The following is a 19,547-nucleotide window of genomic DNA, read 5'->3' as shown; positions in this document are numbered from 1 at the left end:
ATTTCCCTCTACTTGCAGTCTGCTCCAGTCCCTTTCTGTCGCTGTCCATGTTTCTCCTCCATAGGTGACAATAGGGAAGTAATAACTCTTACACATACCTTCCTTGGTTATTCTCCCTAAATAGATGAAACTTCCTACCACTTTGAGAGGTTCTCCATTCAACATAATATTCCCATTGATCCCTTTGCCTCTTTCCAAATACCATTACTTCACTCTTATCTTTATTTATTTTTAATCCATACCTTTTCATTATTTCCTTCCACACATCAAATTGCAATTGTACATCCACCTCTTTATTGCCCCATAGTACCATATCATCTGCAAAAATCATAATTTTGTCTTTTTCTTTTACTATATCTTTAACTGCCCGATTCATTCCCTACATCTTCTACAATTGTGTCCTCTGTAAATTATCTTTATTACATTAATGTATCCATCTTCTACACCTATCTTCCTCATTTCTTCACAGAGTCTTTCTCTGTTAACTGAATCATATGCCTTTTCTATGTCTATAAAAACCATTATCACCCTTTTGTTGTACTCCCAACTTTTTTCCATCTGTTGACGGATAGAAAATATCAGGTTGATCATGCTTCTTCCTTTCTTAAACCCACGCTGTTCTTCACATAGCTCCTTTTCTATCTTTTCACTTATTCGATTTAGTAAAATTATTTCAAAAATCTTGGCTGTATGACTCATCAGGGTTATTCCTTTGTAGATTTTACAAAGTATTTTATTGTCTTTTTTGAAGATGGGAACAATGTCTCCTCTTCTCCAATCATGAGGTATTGTACTATTTCTCCATACACTTGACAGTACTCTATAAAGCCACTGCATTCCCACAGGACCTGCTGCTCTTATCATGTCTACTGATACTTCATCAGGTCCTGGGGCTTTCCCTGCATTCATCAACTTAACAGCTATTTCCATTTCTTCCCGTGTAATTTGTCCTAATTCTGCTTCCCAACTTCTCTCAGTTTCTCCATTATTTGTTGTTTCCTCATGTACCTGCTCCTCAGCATTTGACAGTTTCTTAAAATGATCTCGCCAGAGATCTTTTATATTCCCAGGAGCTTCAATCACAGTACTATCCTCTGTTTCCATCTTTGCTGGTACTTCAGAAGCCTTCCTTTTATTTTTCATGATTTTATAGAACATTTTCTTATTGTTCTTCACATCTTCAAGTTTTTTTTATGTAAACTGTTCCAATGCGTTTTTCTTTGCTGTTTACAACATTTCCTTGCACTTCTTCTTTTCCTCTATATATCTTTTATGGTCCTCGTCACTTTTAGTTTTCCAACACTTTCTCCATGTTCCATTTTTCCTTGTAACTGTTTGGATTGTGGTATCATCCCACCTACTTGTCTGCCTTACTTTTTCCTTTCCAGATGTTCTATCACATACTTTTTGTGCTGCTTCGACTAAAGTGTCTCTGAATAAACTCCATTCTTTTTCTACATCGCAGAAAACCTCTTTTGGAAATTTTAGTGTGATTAATTCTCTATACTTCTCAGCACTTTCACTCTCCTTCAGTTTCCAATCCTGTACTCTCTTCACTTTCTTCTATTTTCTATTTTTCACACACTGATTCATTTTCCATTGTCCCACCAGTAACCTGTGGTCTCCATTTGCATTCACACTTGGAATTACCTTCACATTTGTTACTTTCTCTCCCCATTCCATATCTACTAGAATATAATCAATTACACACTTGGCTCTCTCATCCCAACTGTATCTGGTGATAACATGACTTCCTCTCTTCATAAACCAGCTGTTTGCTATTTTCATTCCATTCCTCTGGCACAAATTCAGCTGTCTTTCCCCTTCTTCATTTCTGCCTCCATATCTGAAACATCTCAATACTTGCTCAAATCCCTTTTCATCTTTGCATTAAAATCTCCCACCACTATATTAGCAGTCTATATATGGTTCTCTAACTCATTTTCAAAATCCATCTTCTCTTTTTCGCTACATCCCCCTTGAGGTGCATAAATCTGGATGACTTTTAGCGTTTCTTTTTGGAATCTCAGATTTCAGATTATGATCATGTGTGTGTATATATATTTTCCCTTCCACTTCGTTTCACTTAATCCCAAAATATCTAACTTTCTCTTTTTTAGTACATCTGCAATTTTTTCCATTTTTCCATTGAGGGTTAATATATTAAGAGTGCCAATATTTAGGTTATTTTTAGTCCATTTGGTTTCATCTTCTTGTACTTATGAATATCATCATGTCTCCCATCATTCGCACCAGTACTTGAAGAAGCAGTGGGGTCAAATCCTGAGTGGTTCATTACGAGGCTCGTCCGTGTTTTGAAAGCAATATATGAAGACTTTCCTACTGGCTTTCTAGGCCTAATGCAAGAAAAGATTTTCTGTTGGTGTTGTCTCCCATAGCCTTTGGAGTTTCTCCTCCACCACAACGCAGTGGTTCCCATCTCATTTAATACCCAGAAAGGAGGGTTGCCTCATCTACCAGCTTCACCGTTCTGAAGTCTTTCTTCTCTGCCGCTGCTGCGATTAACTTCTTCACCCATAAGCCGGGGCATGGGTTCCATGTTATTCCCTACGGGATTGTCTGCGTAATAACGAGTTTGCCCTTTGCTGATGCCGAGCTCTGCCACTTTGGCAACACATATCTTTTCACAGGGGTACCACTAAAAGATAACACGGTATTACCAGAGAATCCTTTAATGATGACACAGTGAATGTCTTTCGACACATGCTCACCACCAACTACTTCCAAAGTGGTAGAAAGATGTATGTACAGACACAGTCTCCATGGAATCCCCCTTAGCACCAGGCATTGCTAACCTATACAGGATGTACATAAAGTCTGGGAACACTTTCAATTACTTATTGCACAAGAACCAAACAGAATCAAAGAGAAACCCTGAAAGTTTTTTTTATGTGTACCTCCACAGCATAGTTTAGTAATTTGCTGATAGTCAGCACTAGTCGCAAAGACGGCAAGTTCAGATGCAGAGCGAGCTTTCTGTGTGTTGGAGTTCGACAAAAAACAAGTGTGCTACATCTCTTCAATGGATGTTTAGAACCACGTACAGTAAGAAGCCAAGTACAGTAAGAAGCATCTACAGTAAGAAGTCATTTACTACTGGCACAACAAATTTGATACGATGGGTTGCTTGTGCCTGGCAAAGATAAGCGGACGTTCCAGTATCAGTGAAGTAAATGTGGAGCGTATACGAGAAACATTCATAAGGAGTCCAAAGAAATTGGTGCGTCGTGCATCCCGTTAACTGAAAATGGCAGTGTAGAAAGTCCTGCAACAGAAGCTGTCTATTAAATGATTCAAATTGGAGCTAGTGCAGAAGTGCAATGACGACGACAAAGACAGTTTTGAGTTTTGTTCGCAGTTGCAACAATCGAATGAGAATGTGGATGGCATTGTTGATCGCTAAATTTTTAGGGACGAAGCTACTTTTCACACTAATGGGAAAGTGAACAGGCATAATTGTTGAATCTGGGGTACAAAGCATCCACACAAATGCACTGAATTTGAGTGTGAATCCCCCAAGGTAAATGTTTTTTGTGCCTTGTCACGTCAAAAACTGTACGGGTTATTCTTCTTCACCGAGAGCACTGTCACTGGATATTTCTACTTGGATATGTTGCAGCAATGGCTGATGCCTCAAATGCAATCGGACTCTCCGTTCATCTTTCAGCCGGATGGGTCTCCACCCCATTTTCATCGTGAAGTTCGTGGGTACCTGAACACGGAGCTGCTGCCTCCATGGCTCAGCCGTGCTACAGAAGTGGACAGCTGTTTTATGAAATGGGCTCCCCGATCATCAGATCTCACTCCATGTAAATTTTTTTCTCTGGGGACACATTAAAGGTCTGGTGTATGTACCGCCTCTACCACATGATGTAGCAGAGCTGCAGGAGAGAATACGGGAAGTGACTGCCACAATCGACAATGCCATGCTGGGATGGGTATGGCAAGAATTTGATTACCGTATTGATGTTTGCTGAGTCACTCATGGTTCGCATATTGAATGTTTGTAAAAAAAACTTAAGAGTTTCTCTTCAAAATGTAATATGTATGACATCTGTACAATGTTTAGTTTTTCTGCAATAAAAAATTGAAAGCGTTCCCGAACTTTATGTACACCCCATATATGGCACACACTGAGCGAACTGTTCTAGGAACTGTGCACCTGAAACCAAAGGCGTTCTACACATATCTGAACACCACATTCATGGTTTACCTCCATGGTGAAGAAAACCTAAAGGAAATCCTGTGCACATAAATAGCATACACAATAATGTCAGGTTCACCATGGAAGTGGAAGAAAAAGGATGCATACTGTTCCTGTACTTTTTGATAAAAAAAGAACACTGATGGTGCCCTGCAGTATTATGTCCACAGTAAGAAAACACACACACACACACACACACACACACACACACACACACACACACACACACACAAATACCCCTAAATGCCAATAGCTGCCACCACCCAGCACAATGCAAATTTGTGCTCACCACCGTTACACAGATCACAAGCCATATGCGACAAGGAAAGGCTGCCTACTGTTTTACAGCATCTGTGTGAAACCTTCCACAACAACTGCTACTCAGAGGCAGAAATAAGACAAGCACTCCAGCCAAGCAAGAAGAAGAAGAAGAAAAAACAATCCAGAAGAAGCAACCAAGCGCCAGCTATTCTGTCTATATGAAGGGCCAGATACAGCCAAGGCTGTCATGGGAATGGCGAAGCACGACACAAAAACCATTTACCCTCAATGGCTAACATCAAGAATACGCCTGGGTCAGTCATGGACCAAACAGTGCTATGGGCATCTGGTTTCTACAGCATCAGTTGCGAGTGTGTCATGCAATACTTCACCCAGATGCAGTGATCCATCTCGCAGTAGTGTTCTGAACAGATGAGGAATGTTCGCCTTGGCCAAACAGACAATCTGTAAAGACAGGGACATTTGTTTTTGAACAGAAAAAGATGCTGTTGTACGCCAGAGGTTCAGATATTTGGTCACCAAAGAGGCAGTGGAAATAAGAGTACATGATGATCTTATCAATCGGGTAGCCATTTCCAAGTGAGCTCCACACTCCACATGGGATGTGTAGCTGCCAATCTTGAGAAGGAGGCGTCAACAATCATGTAGCAAATAATGGGTGGGGGGGGGGGGGAGGGGGGATGTTCAGCACCCCCTCCCTCCCTGCCAGAAAATTTTTAAAAGTAGAAACTTGACTTAGGCCCTAAATGTTAGACTTCAAACATTTTCTGACCCTAAATAAAGAGGATATATTTAATTGAACATATATTCATTTTTATTTTCATATTAAAACTAATCCAAATTATCATTTTCAATAACTAAAACTACTTCATGCTCAATGTCACTCACACACATTTACCACTGACTGCTGCCTCCTACACACATTCATTTCTGCCTCATAGAAAATGTCGTAATTCTATTTTCTGTTGTCAGTTCCCTTCTGTATGGTGGCAGCTCAGTTAATTTGCTGACGACAAATTTTTACAAAGTCGGATATCACATCCTGTACTCATTATTGTTGCTGCTACGAAAAATGGGAGACTTAGTTTTTTTATCTATGTCACTGTCAGTGGTGCAAACCATGCAGCAATTTCTTGTAGGGATTCATGCTTCTGTTTAGTATTTTGGTAACTACGACTCCGAACATTCCAGAGGCACTCTCATGCCTCAGAGAGTGATGAATTCATAAATTTTGCTTCTTGTCCGCTCACATTTCGCAAAGAGACACGCATAAAGACAACATACATAACATGCACAAACAAACACTAGTGCTGGCATTTAGTAGTTGCAGATCAGGAACAATGTTCCTTTGATCTGTGTAATCACAGTCGTGGAACACTGGTTTTGCATTGTCAAGATTTTGACAACATGCTGCAAAGATTGGTAGTCCAGTACTAGCTGCAAACAATGTTGCAGAACATGTTTTGAACTCATTATAAACATGTATTTAGAAAGCCATGGTGATGAAATCACCCATAGACAGGTAAACTGCATATTCAAGAAGGAAATCATTACAAATCTGTAAAACATTTTAGTACCACACCATCAGCAAAATGTAAACAGCGCCTTTTTCAATTTTTTTAACTTCAATTGTAAAACACCTATCTCTGTAATTTTATTAGCTTTCTGTGTATCCATAATTAAAGTGATAAATCCATAAGAGTTACTGACAATCTGTAAGAGATGGCAGCCATGGGGATGTGAAATACACAAAAACACACCAGGAAAGCTCAGACATAAAAGAGGAGGCAGTGGGCAGGACTGACAGACAGACAGAATGAGCATTTGACACCCAGCCCCCCCTCCACCCCACTGGGGGCGAGGGGGGGGGGTTACTTCTACCAGCCACAACAACTCTTCTAGAGGCAAACAATGGACTTTCAGCAGGAGTCTGCTGCCCAGTGGATATATCTGAACAAATTTGATATGAAGCTGATATTTCATCTGAAGATGATAATTCAAAAACTCGTTGAAACATTGCAACAGCATGATACCATGACTCAGCTGGTAAGATGAGAATGTTTCTTCAATGGAATTCACTGAGAAAGCCTTCATTCCCACACTGCATAAATATTATCCATACTCTCCCATCAGCAAAACGATGATGTGTGTAAAAATGCATCTTACAAGCTGGCAAGTAGAGCAAACATTCAAAGACCCCAGGATAATTGTTAATAAAAATAGTAAAATCTGTGAACTATTAATCAGTTAGCAGCCATCTAAAACGTACATCTTTTCTAAAAACTAACTATTCTGTCAAAATGCACAGTAAAAAGATAAGTGCTCATGTTCTGCTAGCATGCAAGAGGAATACAAAAATGAATTACTTTTTTACCTTGCGATCTCTAAATCCAACTTTGGCCTTCTTCTTTTTCTTTTTAGCCTCATCATCATCCTCCTCTTCACTTTCTTCAGTTTCACTATCCTGCTTCTCCGAAAGGGCATTGTTGGACTTTTTGTCTTCACTAAGAATGGATTCTGCTTTAACTTCAGGAAATACCATTTTTTTTAGTCTGTAAAGTACAATGAAACAGAGCTGAATCAGTTAAAACACATTTCAGGAAAAAAATTTTAGAAAATAGGTCAGCAGCAATTTAATAAATTAATGTAAAGTATGGAGAATCATTCTTTCCAGTATTTCAGAAAATTTCTTCCAATACAGGGGTCTGCATCAAAGAAGTTGATATCATGTCCAATATAAAGAGTCAAAACATAAACAATCAAGATAGTGAAGTATAGGACAAATATGAGGACTGAGATAGGGACATAGTTAAGGTTTATGAATAAAATACCTCAGACCGACTCAATAGCTGTTTTTTTCCTAGAATTAGCTGTTGTTTCATAAAAGCCAAGTATGTGTTAGGAAATTACACAAACACTGTCTCACAGGCGTTACGTAATTGATGTCGTTATGAAACTCAGCTTGTGTGGAAGTCACAAAACAGTGGACTGAACTAGGGAGAATAAGAGTTACAGAGGGAGCTAGTGTAAAGGAATGAAGGAACTGGCTATATTATCTCAAGTTTGTCAAAATTGATGGAAATCTTTCAGTGAATATTAAACTTCATTGTAGTGGCAGAAAAAGGTACACCACACTCGTTAGTTCCCAGCCTGGCCTCATATGAGCAAGCAGCAATTTACAAAATTTTCAGACTGCAAAACATTAACATTACTTTCACAACACACAAACTGCAACACACACTGAGGGAAATGAAATGATCGTGTGGCATTGATGGCCAGAAGGCTCCATCCAAGAAAAGTTCGGCCACTGGATGCAGGTCTTATTTTGAGTGACACAACATTGGGCGACTTGTGCATCAGTGATGATGAAATGATGGGACACACACACACACACACACACACACACACACACACACACACACACAAATCAGGCTTTTACAAAAACAAAAAAATGTATGTTGTACACACAAAGACCTCTACGTATCCCAAACTCAGAGCAGCTAAAAAAATGCCAACCACAAATACAAATATACTGAATCAGCAACGGCTACCCACATAAAGAATGCTGGCCACTCATTCCACGATATAGTGAATGATTTTTATACATTACATAAAATGGACAAGGGACACCAAACTGACTTACATGAAGAATTAGATATTTTCATTCACCGCATAGTACCCAGCAACAGATTACTAAATGATAGGCTAGAAAGTAACAACATTAATTTCTTTAAAAAACATCTCAATAGCTGATTGATTATTTTATTGGGAGAAAAATATCTTTACCTATTAATCACACACATTTCACTGATGGGAAAAAGGTCGCAACACCAAGGAGGAGTTGTGCAACATAAATGTAAGTTGGTAGGCATTTCTACTTCTGAATAATGATGTCTATTAAAATTTCAAGCCTGCCGTGTAAGAATGGCACTTGATGTGTCACTATGAGGCTGCAAATCAGGTTTGCTTTATATACACACTGTAATAGCCATGAGTGTTAGTTATGTTTGAGATTGGACATGGTGAGTTGATGTTAGTCAACAATGTCTTTCAGGCAAGACACCATTATCAAAACCTTACTGAGGTTGCACAAGGTCATATAATAAGAGCTATGAGAAGCTGGATGTTATGTCTATGATACTGCACAAAGACTTGACAGCAATGTAACAACTGTACTTCATTGCTGGCGGCGATGGTAATGAAAATGTACAGTCACAAGAAGACTGGGTTTTGGTTGCAACAAGACTGGGTTCCAGATGGAAATCTGGCACTACTGAAAGGAAAGACCATGGTGTTTGGTGTATGGCTCTCTGGCTCTCACGCATCATTCTGGATCTGCAGTAGCAATCTGAGCAGCAGTTGGTACCACAGTGAAACAATGAACTTTCACAAATTGGTTACTTCAAGGACAGCTCCGAGCCAGATGCCTTGTAGCATGCATTCCACTCAACCCAAACTGCCACCATTTGTGACTTCAGTAGTGTCAAGCAAGAACCCACTGGAGTGTTGTGTTTTCTGATGAAAGATGGTTCTGCTTTGGTGCTAGTGATGGCTGTATGTTGGTTAGAAACTGGTCAATTGAGGGCCTGCTGGACACACTTGGCCTACACCAGTAGTTATGGTCTTGGATAAGATCAATCTGGTGATACAGCTAGCTGTGCTGCCATTCATTAACATCATTCCAGGGGTGTCTTCCAACAGGATAATGCTTCCCCCACACACCACTGTTGTAACCCAACATGGTCTACAGTGTGTCAACACATTGCCTTGGCCTGCTCAATTACCACATTTGGCTCCAACTAAGCACATATAGAACATCATCAAATGACAACTCCAGCGTCATCCATAAACAGCATTAACCATCCCTGTATTGACTGACCAAGTGCAACAAGCACGGAACTCCATCCCACAAACTAACATCCGAGACCTACACAACGCAATGCTTGCATGTTTGCATACAACATTCTGGTGGTTACTTTAGTAATTAATGTACCAGTGATCTGGGATGTGGGAATAGGGATCCAAACAGGAATGGGAATAGAGATCAGGAGATGGTGTCAGCAGATTCACTGAGAAGTTGATTGAGAGAGAAGTGGGGTGAAGGTTGGTGTGGGTTGTGGGACAATACTTGGGGATAGTGATACGGAGAGAGGGAAAGGAAGGGAGAATAGGCGAGTAAGCAGAGAGGAGAGGGGAAATGGAAGTGAAGAGGGTACATGAGTGAAAATGGGTAGGTGGGGGGGGGATAGGTGTGAGGAAATGCTGACAGAAAAGAGAATGTGGTGAGGAAAAGGATACAGGGACAACACAGAGGGGGGAGGGAGGTGGGCAACAGTGAAGAAATGGAAAGAGAAGAGAAGTGATGGGATGAATATTGAGAGGTGGAAGAACTAAGGGTGGGGGAAGGGCTGCAAGAGGTGAGGCGGTCAGAAGTGAGGGAGTAGGCAAAAGTTACAATGGCAGTAAGGCTGCTGCTGCTGAAGAATAGTAATCATTGGCTGCAGTAGTAGTAACAGTAGTAGCAGTAGAAGATTATGTTGTAGTAGTACTAGCTGACAGTATAAATTGTAAAAACTGGCATTATAGGAATACTCTTCTGGTAGTAGAGAATTTGGAGTTGTCATTTCTGATGACATATATTTCTGAACTATATGAGTCAAGTGTAGGAAAAAGGGACAAAAACCTCTGTGTATTATTTTTGTATTTTGTGCAAGATTTAAGTGCCTCTGGAATGTCAACTTGTATTCCCACTGATGCACTGGCCTTGAAAAAGGATTTTTAGAGTGAAACTTATCCAACAATATCAAGTTGTTTTAACAGAAAATGGCAGTGCTGAATAAAACTACTGAACCTTTCTCACCAATATTTCCATTCCACAATCAAAGCACTGATGGCTCAAAATGTGAGACTTATTTTTTCCCATTCTCTACGTTCTTTTTAATGGTTTTGGATGATTATATGTGATAAAACATCACTATAAACACTAACAAAGGAATCAATTGATCAGTCACTTAAGTACTGGTATCTTATGAAAAGTTTTAAGTTACAAAAGTCATATGGCACTTACTTTTTGTAGTCAACCAGCGTCAAAAAGAAACTGACTCCAATGAATGTAGCAAATATCTTTGTGGCCAGGGGTTCTGGAGTTGGGCGGTGTCCAAAATCTTTGTAACCTCTCTTTTGTTGTTCATGGCCTTCTACTTGTGAGATGCACAATGATCGTGGACCTAGGTCTTCAGAGGACTGCAACAGGCGATGACTGTAGGTGCGAGCAACACGCACTGCTCGCCACATCCTAGATTACATACAAACATAGAATTAGGGCAACATAAAATATGTATGGAGTTCAACATCCTTTGACTTTGAGAGTGATTATTATTATTATTATTATTACTCTAAGGTTACAGATTTCAATGTGCAAGTATTCTGCTGTGATGCTACTTCAGATAATCATCAACAAGTTAAAAGTAACTTATGTATAAAAGACTGTTGTCTAGAAATCTACATCACCCTCACAATTGTTAACTATAATAGTACTGGTAGCTGAAAAGACGGAACATATTGTGCTATTATGCCATCACACATCTGGAATGCAGTTATTGAAACTGATGTTCTTGTGGTCTTCAGTGCAAAGACTGGTTTTCTGAACCTGACCAAGCCCCTTCATCTCTGAGTAACTACTACATCCTTCTGAATCTGCTTAATGTATTCATCTCTTGGTCTGCCTCTACAATTTTTACCCACCATGCTTTCCTCCAGTACTAAATTGGTGATTCCTTGGTGCCTCAGTATGTGTCCTACCAAGCACTCCCTTCTTCTGGTCAGGTTGTGCAACAAATTTCTCTTCTCCCCAATTATATTCAGTACCTCATCATTAGCTACATGATCTACCCATCTAATCTTCAGTATTCTTCTGTACCACCACATTTCAAAAGCTTCTATTCTCTTCTTGCCTAAACTGTTCATCGTCCATGTTTCACTTCCATACATGGTTACACTCCATATCAAATATGTTCAGAAAGGCCTTTGTGATACTTAAATCTAAAATCGATGTTAACAAATTTATCTTCTTCAGAAATGCTTTTCTTGCCATTGTCAGTCTACATTTTATATCTTCCCTACTTCGACCACCATCAGTTAAGTTTGCTTTCCAAATAGCAAAACTCATCTTCTACTTTAAGTGTAATTCCCTAGCATCACCTGTTGTAATTTGACTACATTCCATTATCCTCATTTTGCTTTGATTGATGTTCATCTCAAATCCTCCTTTCAAGACATTGTCCATGCCAACTGCTCTTCCAAGTCCTTTGCTGTCTGACAGAATTACAATGTCCTCAGCAAACCTCTGAGTTTTGATTCTTCTCCCTGGACTTCAGTTCCTCCTCAAATTTTTTCTTTTGTTTCCGTTAGTGCCTGCTCAGTATAAACATTGAATAACATCGGGAATAGGCTACAACCCTGTCTCACTCCCTTCTCCACCACTGCTTCCCTTTCATGACCCTCAACTCATACAACTGCCATCTGGTTTCTGTATGAATTTTAAATAGCCTTTCAATCCCTGTATTTTAACCCTGCCACATTTAGAATTTGAAAGAGAGTATTCCAGTCTCGCAGGGTCAGTTTCGTCACACCTGTACCAATATTTCTCTGGAATCCAAATTGATCTTCCACAGGGTTGGCTTCTATCAGTTTTTCCATTATTCTGTAAAGGGTCCGTGCTAGTATTTTGCAACTGTAAATAATTAAACTGATAGTTCGGTAAGTTTCACGCCTGTCAGCACCTGCTTTCTTTGCAATTGGTATTATTATATTCTTTTTGAAGTCTGAGGGCATTTCACCCACCTCATACATTGTGCTCACCAGATGGAAGAATTTTATCATGGCTGGCTCTCCTAAGGCTATCAGCAGCTCTAACAGAATGTTGTCTACTCTCAGGGCCTTGTTTCGACTTGGAGGTCTTTCAGCGTCCAGTCAAATTTTTCATGCAGTATCATATCTCCCTTCTCATCTTCATCCACATCCTCTTCCATTTCCATGATATTGCCCTCAACTACATCTCCATTGTACAGACCTTCTATATACTCCTTCCACCTTTATGTTTTTCTTTCTTTGCTTAGGACTGGTTTTTCCATCTGTGTTCTTGAGATTCATATAGGTGGTTCTCTTTTCTCCACAGGTCTCTTTAATTTTCCTGTAGGCAGTATTGATCTTATGCCTAGTGATATATGCTTCTACATCCTTACATTTGTCCTCTAGCCATTCCCATTTAGCCATTCTGCACTTCCTGTCGATCTCATTTTTAGGCGCTTGTATTCTCTTTTGCCTGCTTCATTTATTGCATTTTTATATTTCCTTCTTTCATCGATTAAATTCAATATCTCTTGTGTTGCCAAGGACTTCTACTAGCCCTCATCTTTTTACCTACTTGATCCTCCACTGCCTTCACTATTTCATCTCTCAAAGCTACCCATTCTTCTTCTAATGTATTCCTTTCCCCTGTTCTTGTCAATTGTTCCCTAATGGTCCCTGTGAAACTCTCTACATCCTCTGGTTCTTTCAGTTTATCCATGTCCCATCTCCTTAAATTCCCACCATTTTGCAGTTTCTTCAATTTTAATCTGCAGTTCATAACCAAAAAAATGTGGTCAGAATCCACATCTGGCACAGGAAACATCTTGCAATTTAAAATCTGGCTCCGAAATCTCTGTCTTACTCTTGTATAAATCAATCTGAAATCTTGCGGTGTCTCCAGGTCTCTTCCAAGTACACAATATTCTCCCATGATCCGTAAACCAAGAGTTAGCGACAATTAAATTATGTTGTACAAAATTCTGCCAGGCAGCTTCCTCTTTATTCCTTCCCCCCCAGTCCATATTCACCCATTACTTTTCCTTCTTTTCCTTTTTCTACTATCAAATTCCAGTCCCCCATGACTACATCGTCTCCCTTAACTATATGAATAATTTCTTTTATTTCATCATACATTTCCTCAATCTGTTTCTCACCCGAAAAACTAGCTGGCATATAAACTTGTACTACTGTGGGGATGTGGGCTTCATGTCTATCTTGACTACTATAATGCATTCACTGTGCTGTTCATAGAATAGACTCAGATAAGCTACTTTTATTCATTATTAAACCTGCTGCTGCATTAACCCTATTTGATTTTGTACTTATAACCCTGTATTGACCTGACCAGAAGTCATGTTCCTCTTGCCACCAAACTTCACTAATTCTCATTATAGCTAACTTTAACCTATTCATTTCCCTTTTTAAATTTTCTAACCTACCTGCCCAATTAAGGGAGCTGACATTCCACATTCCAGTCCATTCAATGCCAGTTTTGTTCCTCTGATAATGACGTCCTTCTGAGTAGTCCTGCCTGGAGATCCAAATGGGAGACTATTTTATCACCAGAATATATTACCCCAGCAGATACCATATACTAAAGCTGCATGCCCTCGGAAAAAATTGTGACTGTAGTTTCCCCTTGCTTCCAGCCGTTCACAGTACCAGCACAGCGAGGCCATTTTGGTTAATGTTACAAGGCCTGATCAATCAATCATCCAGACTGTTGCCATTGCAACAACTGAAAAGGCTGCTGCCCCTCTTCAAGAACCACATTTTAGTCTGACCTCTCAACAGATACTGCTCTGTTGTGGTTGCACATATGGTGCGGTTAGATATATCACTGAGGCATGCAAGCCTCCCCACTAACAGCAAGGTCCATGGTTCATGGGGAAGGGTGGTGTTGAAATTGATATGGACCATGAAATTGAAAGCAAAAGAAGTTGTAAAAACTTCACAGATGATTATAATGGAATGGAGTGTAGGACCAGAAATGGCATCAAAAAACTAAAATTAAATCTTCTACAGAAGAAGATGCTAAGTAATATATTTCAAAGAGTAACTGGAGGATAAAAAGTAAAAAATTGAAGATTTTCTGGAAGAGGACAAGAGGCTGGCTACATGGCATTACGTTTCACATGATGCACAGATGGCAAAAAGGGGTCAACTGACAAACAATATTACATGTCGTACTGTAATCATGAAGTGGTATGTGATATCACATATGCCCAAACAAAAAGATACAACAATGACAACATTTGTTTTGCATCTATATTGTTTTCAGGAATGTAGGATGTGGTGAAAGACTGATCTGCAGCACAGCCTGATGTCTAGATTAGGTTGAATGGTGACAGGTTAAGAATAGGCGAAGTGGTATTGAAAGCTTCAGTCAATCTGCAAAATCTGTAGAAATTGGAAAAGAACAAAGTGTGGATTTCTTGAATACAAAATTCATAGTTTGTGCTTCCCTCAGTTAACCCTTAAAGGCCCTCTGGCTGCAGTAGTGAACATTAACTTTTACTATGTCTTAACTCAAACAGGAGTATTTTTTCCCCAGGTATACATTTGTGAATGTTCAAAGTTTTCATCATGTGAAATTGCTGCCAACTGCTGGGTATCACAGTGAAAATATTAGCAAATCAATGTTGCAATGTGCGGCAGCTTGTGGCCCTGGCCCACAGAACACGTGTGTGTGGTTGGTTTGCTATATTCCACTGTATAATTGAACACTGTTATAGTTATTTTGCATGGTAATTATTGAATGATCATTTTATTTATTATACTAGAGAATACTTTCTGATTAGTTATTTTAGTCCATAAGATGAAGCCAAGCGTAAAAGTATATTTTGAAAACTGCTACATATTTTTGTATAAATCTTCCATCAAAAGTCATTAAAAAATCACCTAAGAGATTACCGCATAAAAAAATGTTCCTTGCTCTAGAAAAAAAATCAGGTCTGAAAGGGTTAAAATGAGTGTATAGTGATAGTAATTTGTATGCCACAGGCATCACAGATGACACTGGGGGGGGGGGGGGGGGGGGCCCTCTCCTCTTGTTGTAGTATGAGGACCAAACATAGTGATAGTAATTTGTATGCCACAGGCATCACAGATGACACTGGGGGGGGGGGGGGGGGGGGGTCTCCTCTTGTTGTAGTATGAGGACCAAACATAGTGACAGAGCCCAATTTGGAGGAGGGACAGGGTCACTTCCTCCCGCCAGAGTGACCAGTATGAGGAATGTCACAGACAGATGGTTGACTCCACTGACTGCAGCTTACCAGCTTACTGCCCCTCCTCTCAACCATTCCTCCTCCCGCAAAGCTGCACGACTCTCTGGCGCACAACAGCAAAATAACATCCTGCAGGAGAATGGCGCATTGTGTCACATCATGTCTCCTGCAGGTCTCCCCGGCTGTTGGTCGTTTTCCCAGACTCTCATATGACCTGGTAACAATGCAGAATGATACAGGCTTCCCTTGCTGCTGAAGATGCAAGTTAGCCCAAACTGTTTGTCTCATTTTCCCTGCTGTGTACTTTTGTTACAATGTTTGTAGCGCATTAATGGAACTGTAGCAGATGAGAAACTTTAAGCTCTGAAGCTGCTGCATCATCTCCAGTGCCTTCAGAATTCCATGGAGCTCTATGGCAAATAAGGTGCTTTCATTGGAGAAACAAATTCTGAGGACTTGGTTGGGGAAACACTACTAAACAGCCAATGGAGCACTTTTGCTTTGAGCACAGCGTACACAGCTTTAAAACCATGATGTCAATCTACAGTGTTATAAAACAAAGGTTAAAACATAAAATCTGGTGTGCTATCTTTCTTAAAATTTGTTAAATTGAAAACAATTCTGGCCCTGTTTAGGACCCAGGTGGAAATCTGCTCCAAGCTTGATGTAACACCTTCAAATCAGACACAAATCCCATAGGGCCTCATTGTTTGCTGTTGATTATCAAAGAGTCTTTCCATTGGTGGACAAGCAACAGTATGCCTGTAGTGTAGTATTGCCTTATGGGCCTATCACATCATGAGGAGTTGTACCTGATGTTGAGCTGTGGCACAGCAGCCTCAGTGCAGAGGCTTGGTATGGGACTGTTTCTAAAGATGGCCAACTTATTTCCTTCATGGTGCTGCATGTCCAACATCCTTTTAATATGACTGTCTTGCCAATCCATATGTTACATACACATAATCGAGCTGTGATTGCACAAAGGCTCTGTAAAACTGGAGCAGACAGGTTTGGACTACCATCCATAAACTATGGCTGATACATTTTAAAATATTTTCAGCTCTTAGTGACTGAAGTTTTCAGGTCCCTAAGTTCTGGTAATCAGTCAATCTCGAAATCAAATGTGAGGCACAGAAACCTCAACATTTCTTAAAATTAAAAACAACGTCCATTTTCAAATCAAAAGTTAAAAACAGAATGTGAAGGTTAAAAGAAAATACACAAACTTCTCAGTTTAGATATTATTTTCATCTCTGCCCATTCCTTCAATCTTCTTACAGTCAACTGCAGTTGAGGAGTTGTTGTTGATAGGCTACAGGAAGAACAAAAGATGGACCAGTTGTCCAAAATATACATTAGACAAGACTTTTAACTGTCAACAGTACACTGTTAATAACAGCTCTGACTCTACCTTGAGGGACCCTGTTCTCTTGTTCAAAGCTGTGAGAGAGGACAACATCAATTCAACATTTAAAACAGTTTGGTGGGAGGAAGACTCACACAAAAATAAGAGAATGTCCTCGAAAGTTCCTTTCATGGATCTGCCCAAGGATAATTTAAAATTAGTCTCTTACAAATAAACACACACACACACACACACACACACACACACACACACACACACACACACACATTGATCTTCCCTTGGCTAGAAGTGTTAATTCCTCCACATGTCTTCTGAAAGCACTGATGTTACACAGCAGTATGGAAACAATCATACTGATGAGCTTTTAATTTGTCTTTCACTTGGTCATTTCTCCATGATGGGGAGTTTGTAGCAGAGGGGCTTGCGGGTTACCTCACATGATATTCATACCAACAATAGTATGGTCATCATATGAAATATCAGATAGACTGACAGTTCTCGATCTGCTCTTTTCGGCCTGTTATTTTTGTCCCCAGCTTGGATTTTGGCAATACTGGAAACGTTTTTTTAACAGAAGAAATTTTCTTGTTCTCTTTTTCTGTCTGCCACGAGCGTTTATTATTCTTCTCGGCAGCACGTTCTGCCACGACAAATTGTTTTGGTTTTGGTAGTAGGCAAAGTTGTTTGTGTAACCACTGGTGCAGGTTTGCAGCCAGATTTACAGCTGCAAGTTGTTGTACACCGTTCAACTGTCACTGTCTTAGTACCAGCATCAGTCTTTGGTACAAGCTGCTTTAAGACTGATGAGAATGATTTGACAGATAGAGGTGACTCTGTGGCCGGAAATGGCTTTTCACTTCAGTGTAGTAGGTATATTGGGTAACCCTGATCTACTGGATTTTTTTCTCTTACTGGAATACAGGATATTCTTTACTCAAAACAGTGACTTTGGAACAATTGACACACATGGCTGAGGCAAATGCACTGAGCACCTGGTTCACTGACAGTTGAACCACATCATCTGCATGTAGCCTAACCTTTGCATATCATGGTGGTGTGCCAAAAGAGCTGACAAATTAAGCAGGTCATAGAGCCTAACTTAAAGGTGGGCAAAACCTGTAATGTAGTTGGGCTACTTCGAAGGTCAAAAATCAGAATCAAAGATGGTGTCTTCTCGAACTCAATATTAGTCTGTTTCATGAAATTTCTTGACTTTGATGACGTCTTTGCTTTGCCATTCCTACTGCAGTTCCTCGGCACCAATATCCATGATATCCTTAGAGGTTACAACTCCCTTACAACAATTTAGTGCAGTATACAGCTCACTTTTGATAGCACACTCCCCCAGTGATTTAGCATTTAGTAGCTTTTTTAGTTAGGTACTCATTATTGTTTCAACCAAGAATCTTCTATTATGCAGCCTCTTGATAGATTTAAGTTATTGTTCACATCTCTCTGAGGTTTTATAGACATTCCATGAATAGCTATCAAAACAACAGTCCACCCAGACAGAGGCCCATTTGCCTGTGTAAGCCTCATACAACTATGGGACACGCAACAGATTCGCTTTTCAAGAACCATGCACCTCAATGCGGAACACCCTGATAGAATATACCTGTCCTTGCAATCTGGGTAGTTCAGCCAAGAGCTCCACTACCTGTGACACACAACGTTCCACCACAGGGCTACGCTGTCCAGTTGTATGCCCACAGCTTACAGTTACAAAAGACTGGTGACTCCTGAGCCCAGCTCAGGAAACACAAGCTAGCCAAACATGTACCCAGCTGATGAAGGCTAAGCTTCCTGAGGTGATTCCCATTTAAAACAACCTGGGTGGTGGAAGGGGAAGGAGGAGGAAACATGAGGTTTTTCTGAAAATAACATGGACACGGTGAGTATCACCTGGTGACAGTGATGGATGATGATGATGATGATGATGATGATGATGATGATTATGGGTGTAAAGGGGGTGAACATCTTGATAATCAGTTCCTAGTTGCAACTGAAATTCACTAAAAAAAAAAAAAAAAAAGTGGAACAAGAAAGAAAGAACTGTCTACTTGTAATAAATCTTTCAATGGGAAAATAAAAAGTCTATATGGAATAAATATGCCGAGTAGTGGCAAAGAATTAATTTATATACATGTGATAGGCATAAGAAATAATACCTCAGATTATTTTTGTTTCTAAAACAAAAGGCAAAAACTTTCAATTATTATTACTTTGTTCTATCAGAGCTTTCAGAGGAATGTCTTTTAAAATGACAGTATACTGAACCTAATTGCTTTTATCATAAACAATTTGTATTTGTGTAGTAATATTTTGCAGCAATTACCACTAAGATAACTGACAAAGGATAATGGTCATTAACTAACCTTTTATTAGAATTCTCACATTATAATATGTACCCTTTCAGACCAGCAACCCGTCTGTTTTAAATATCGAAGTCTGATGTTTCCTTGTCCAGTGACCATAAGTTACAAAATGACATTTTAATTATTTTAATGACAAGAGTCATTATTCCTTTGAGGCTTTGCAAAAATTATTAAAAAGAAAGAAACCATAAAAGTACCAAGTCACATTAATATTAAAA

The 19,547-nt window shown here is 39.6% G+C and overlaps 1 protein-coding gene across 5 annotated transcripts in view; it reads right to left on the bottom strand.

Annotated features, from left to right (window-relative positions):
• Window positions 1-19,547, bottom strand: part of LOC124545392 (calcium uptake protein 1 homolog, mitochondrial) — a 231,674-nt gene that overhangs the window by 177,888 nt on the left and 34,239 nt on the right. For 4 of the 5 annotated variants that reach the window (XM_047124305.1, XM_047124308.1, XM_047124303.1 and 1 more), the window contains exons 2-3: window positions 10,575-10,802; window positions 6,882-7,059 (exon numbers count right to left, since the gene is read on the bottom strand). In XM_047124305.1, coding sequence (XP_046980261.1) covers window positions 6,882-7,059; window positions 10,575-10,801 — 405 coding nt within the window. In that variant the 5' untranslated portion in view covers window position 10,802. Of the gene's footprint in view, window positions 1-6,881; window positions 7,060-10,574; window positions 10,803-13,797; window positions 13,870-19,547 lie in introns of those variants that run through there. The other variant, XM_047124304.1, reaches the window with a different exon arrangement.

Source organism: Schistocerca americana, chromosome 8 (genome assembly GCF_021461395.2).
Source record: "Schistocerca americana isolate TAMUIC-IGC-003095 chromosome 8, iqSchAmer2.1, whole genome shotgun sequence".
Lineage (NCBI taxonomy): Eukaryota > Metazoa > Arthropoda > Insecta > Orthoptera > Acrididae > Schistocerca > Schistocerca americana.
Note: the sequence above shows the minus strand (reverse complement) of the source record. Positions and strands in the feature narration are given on the sequence as shown.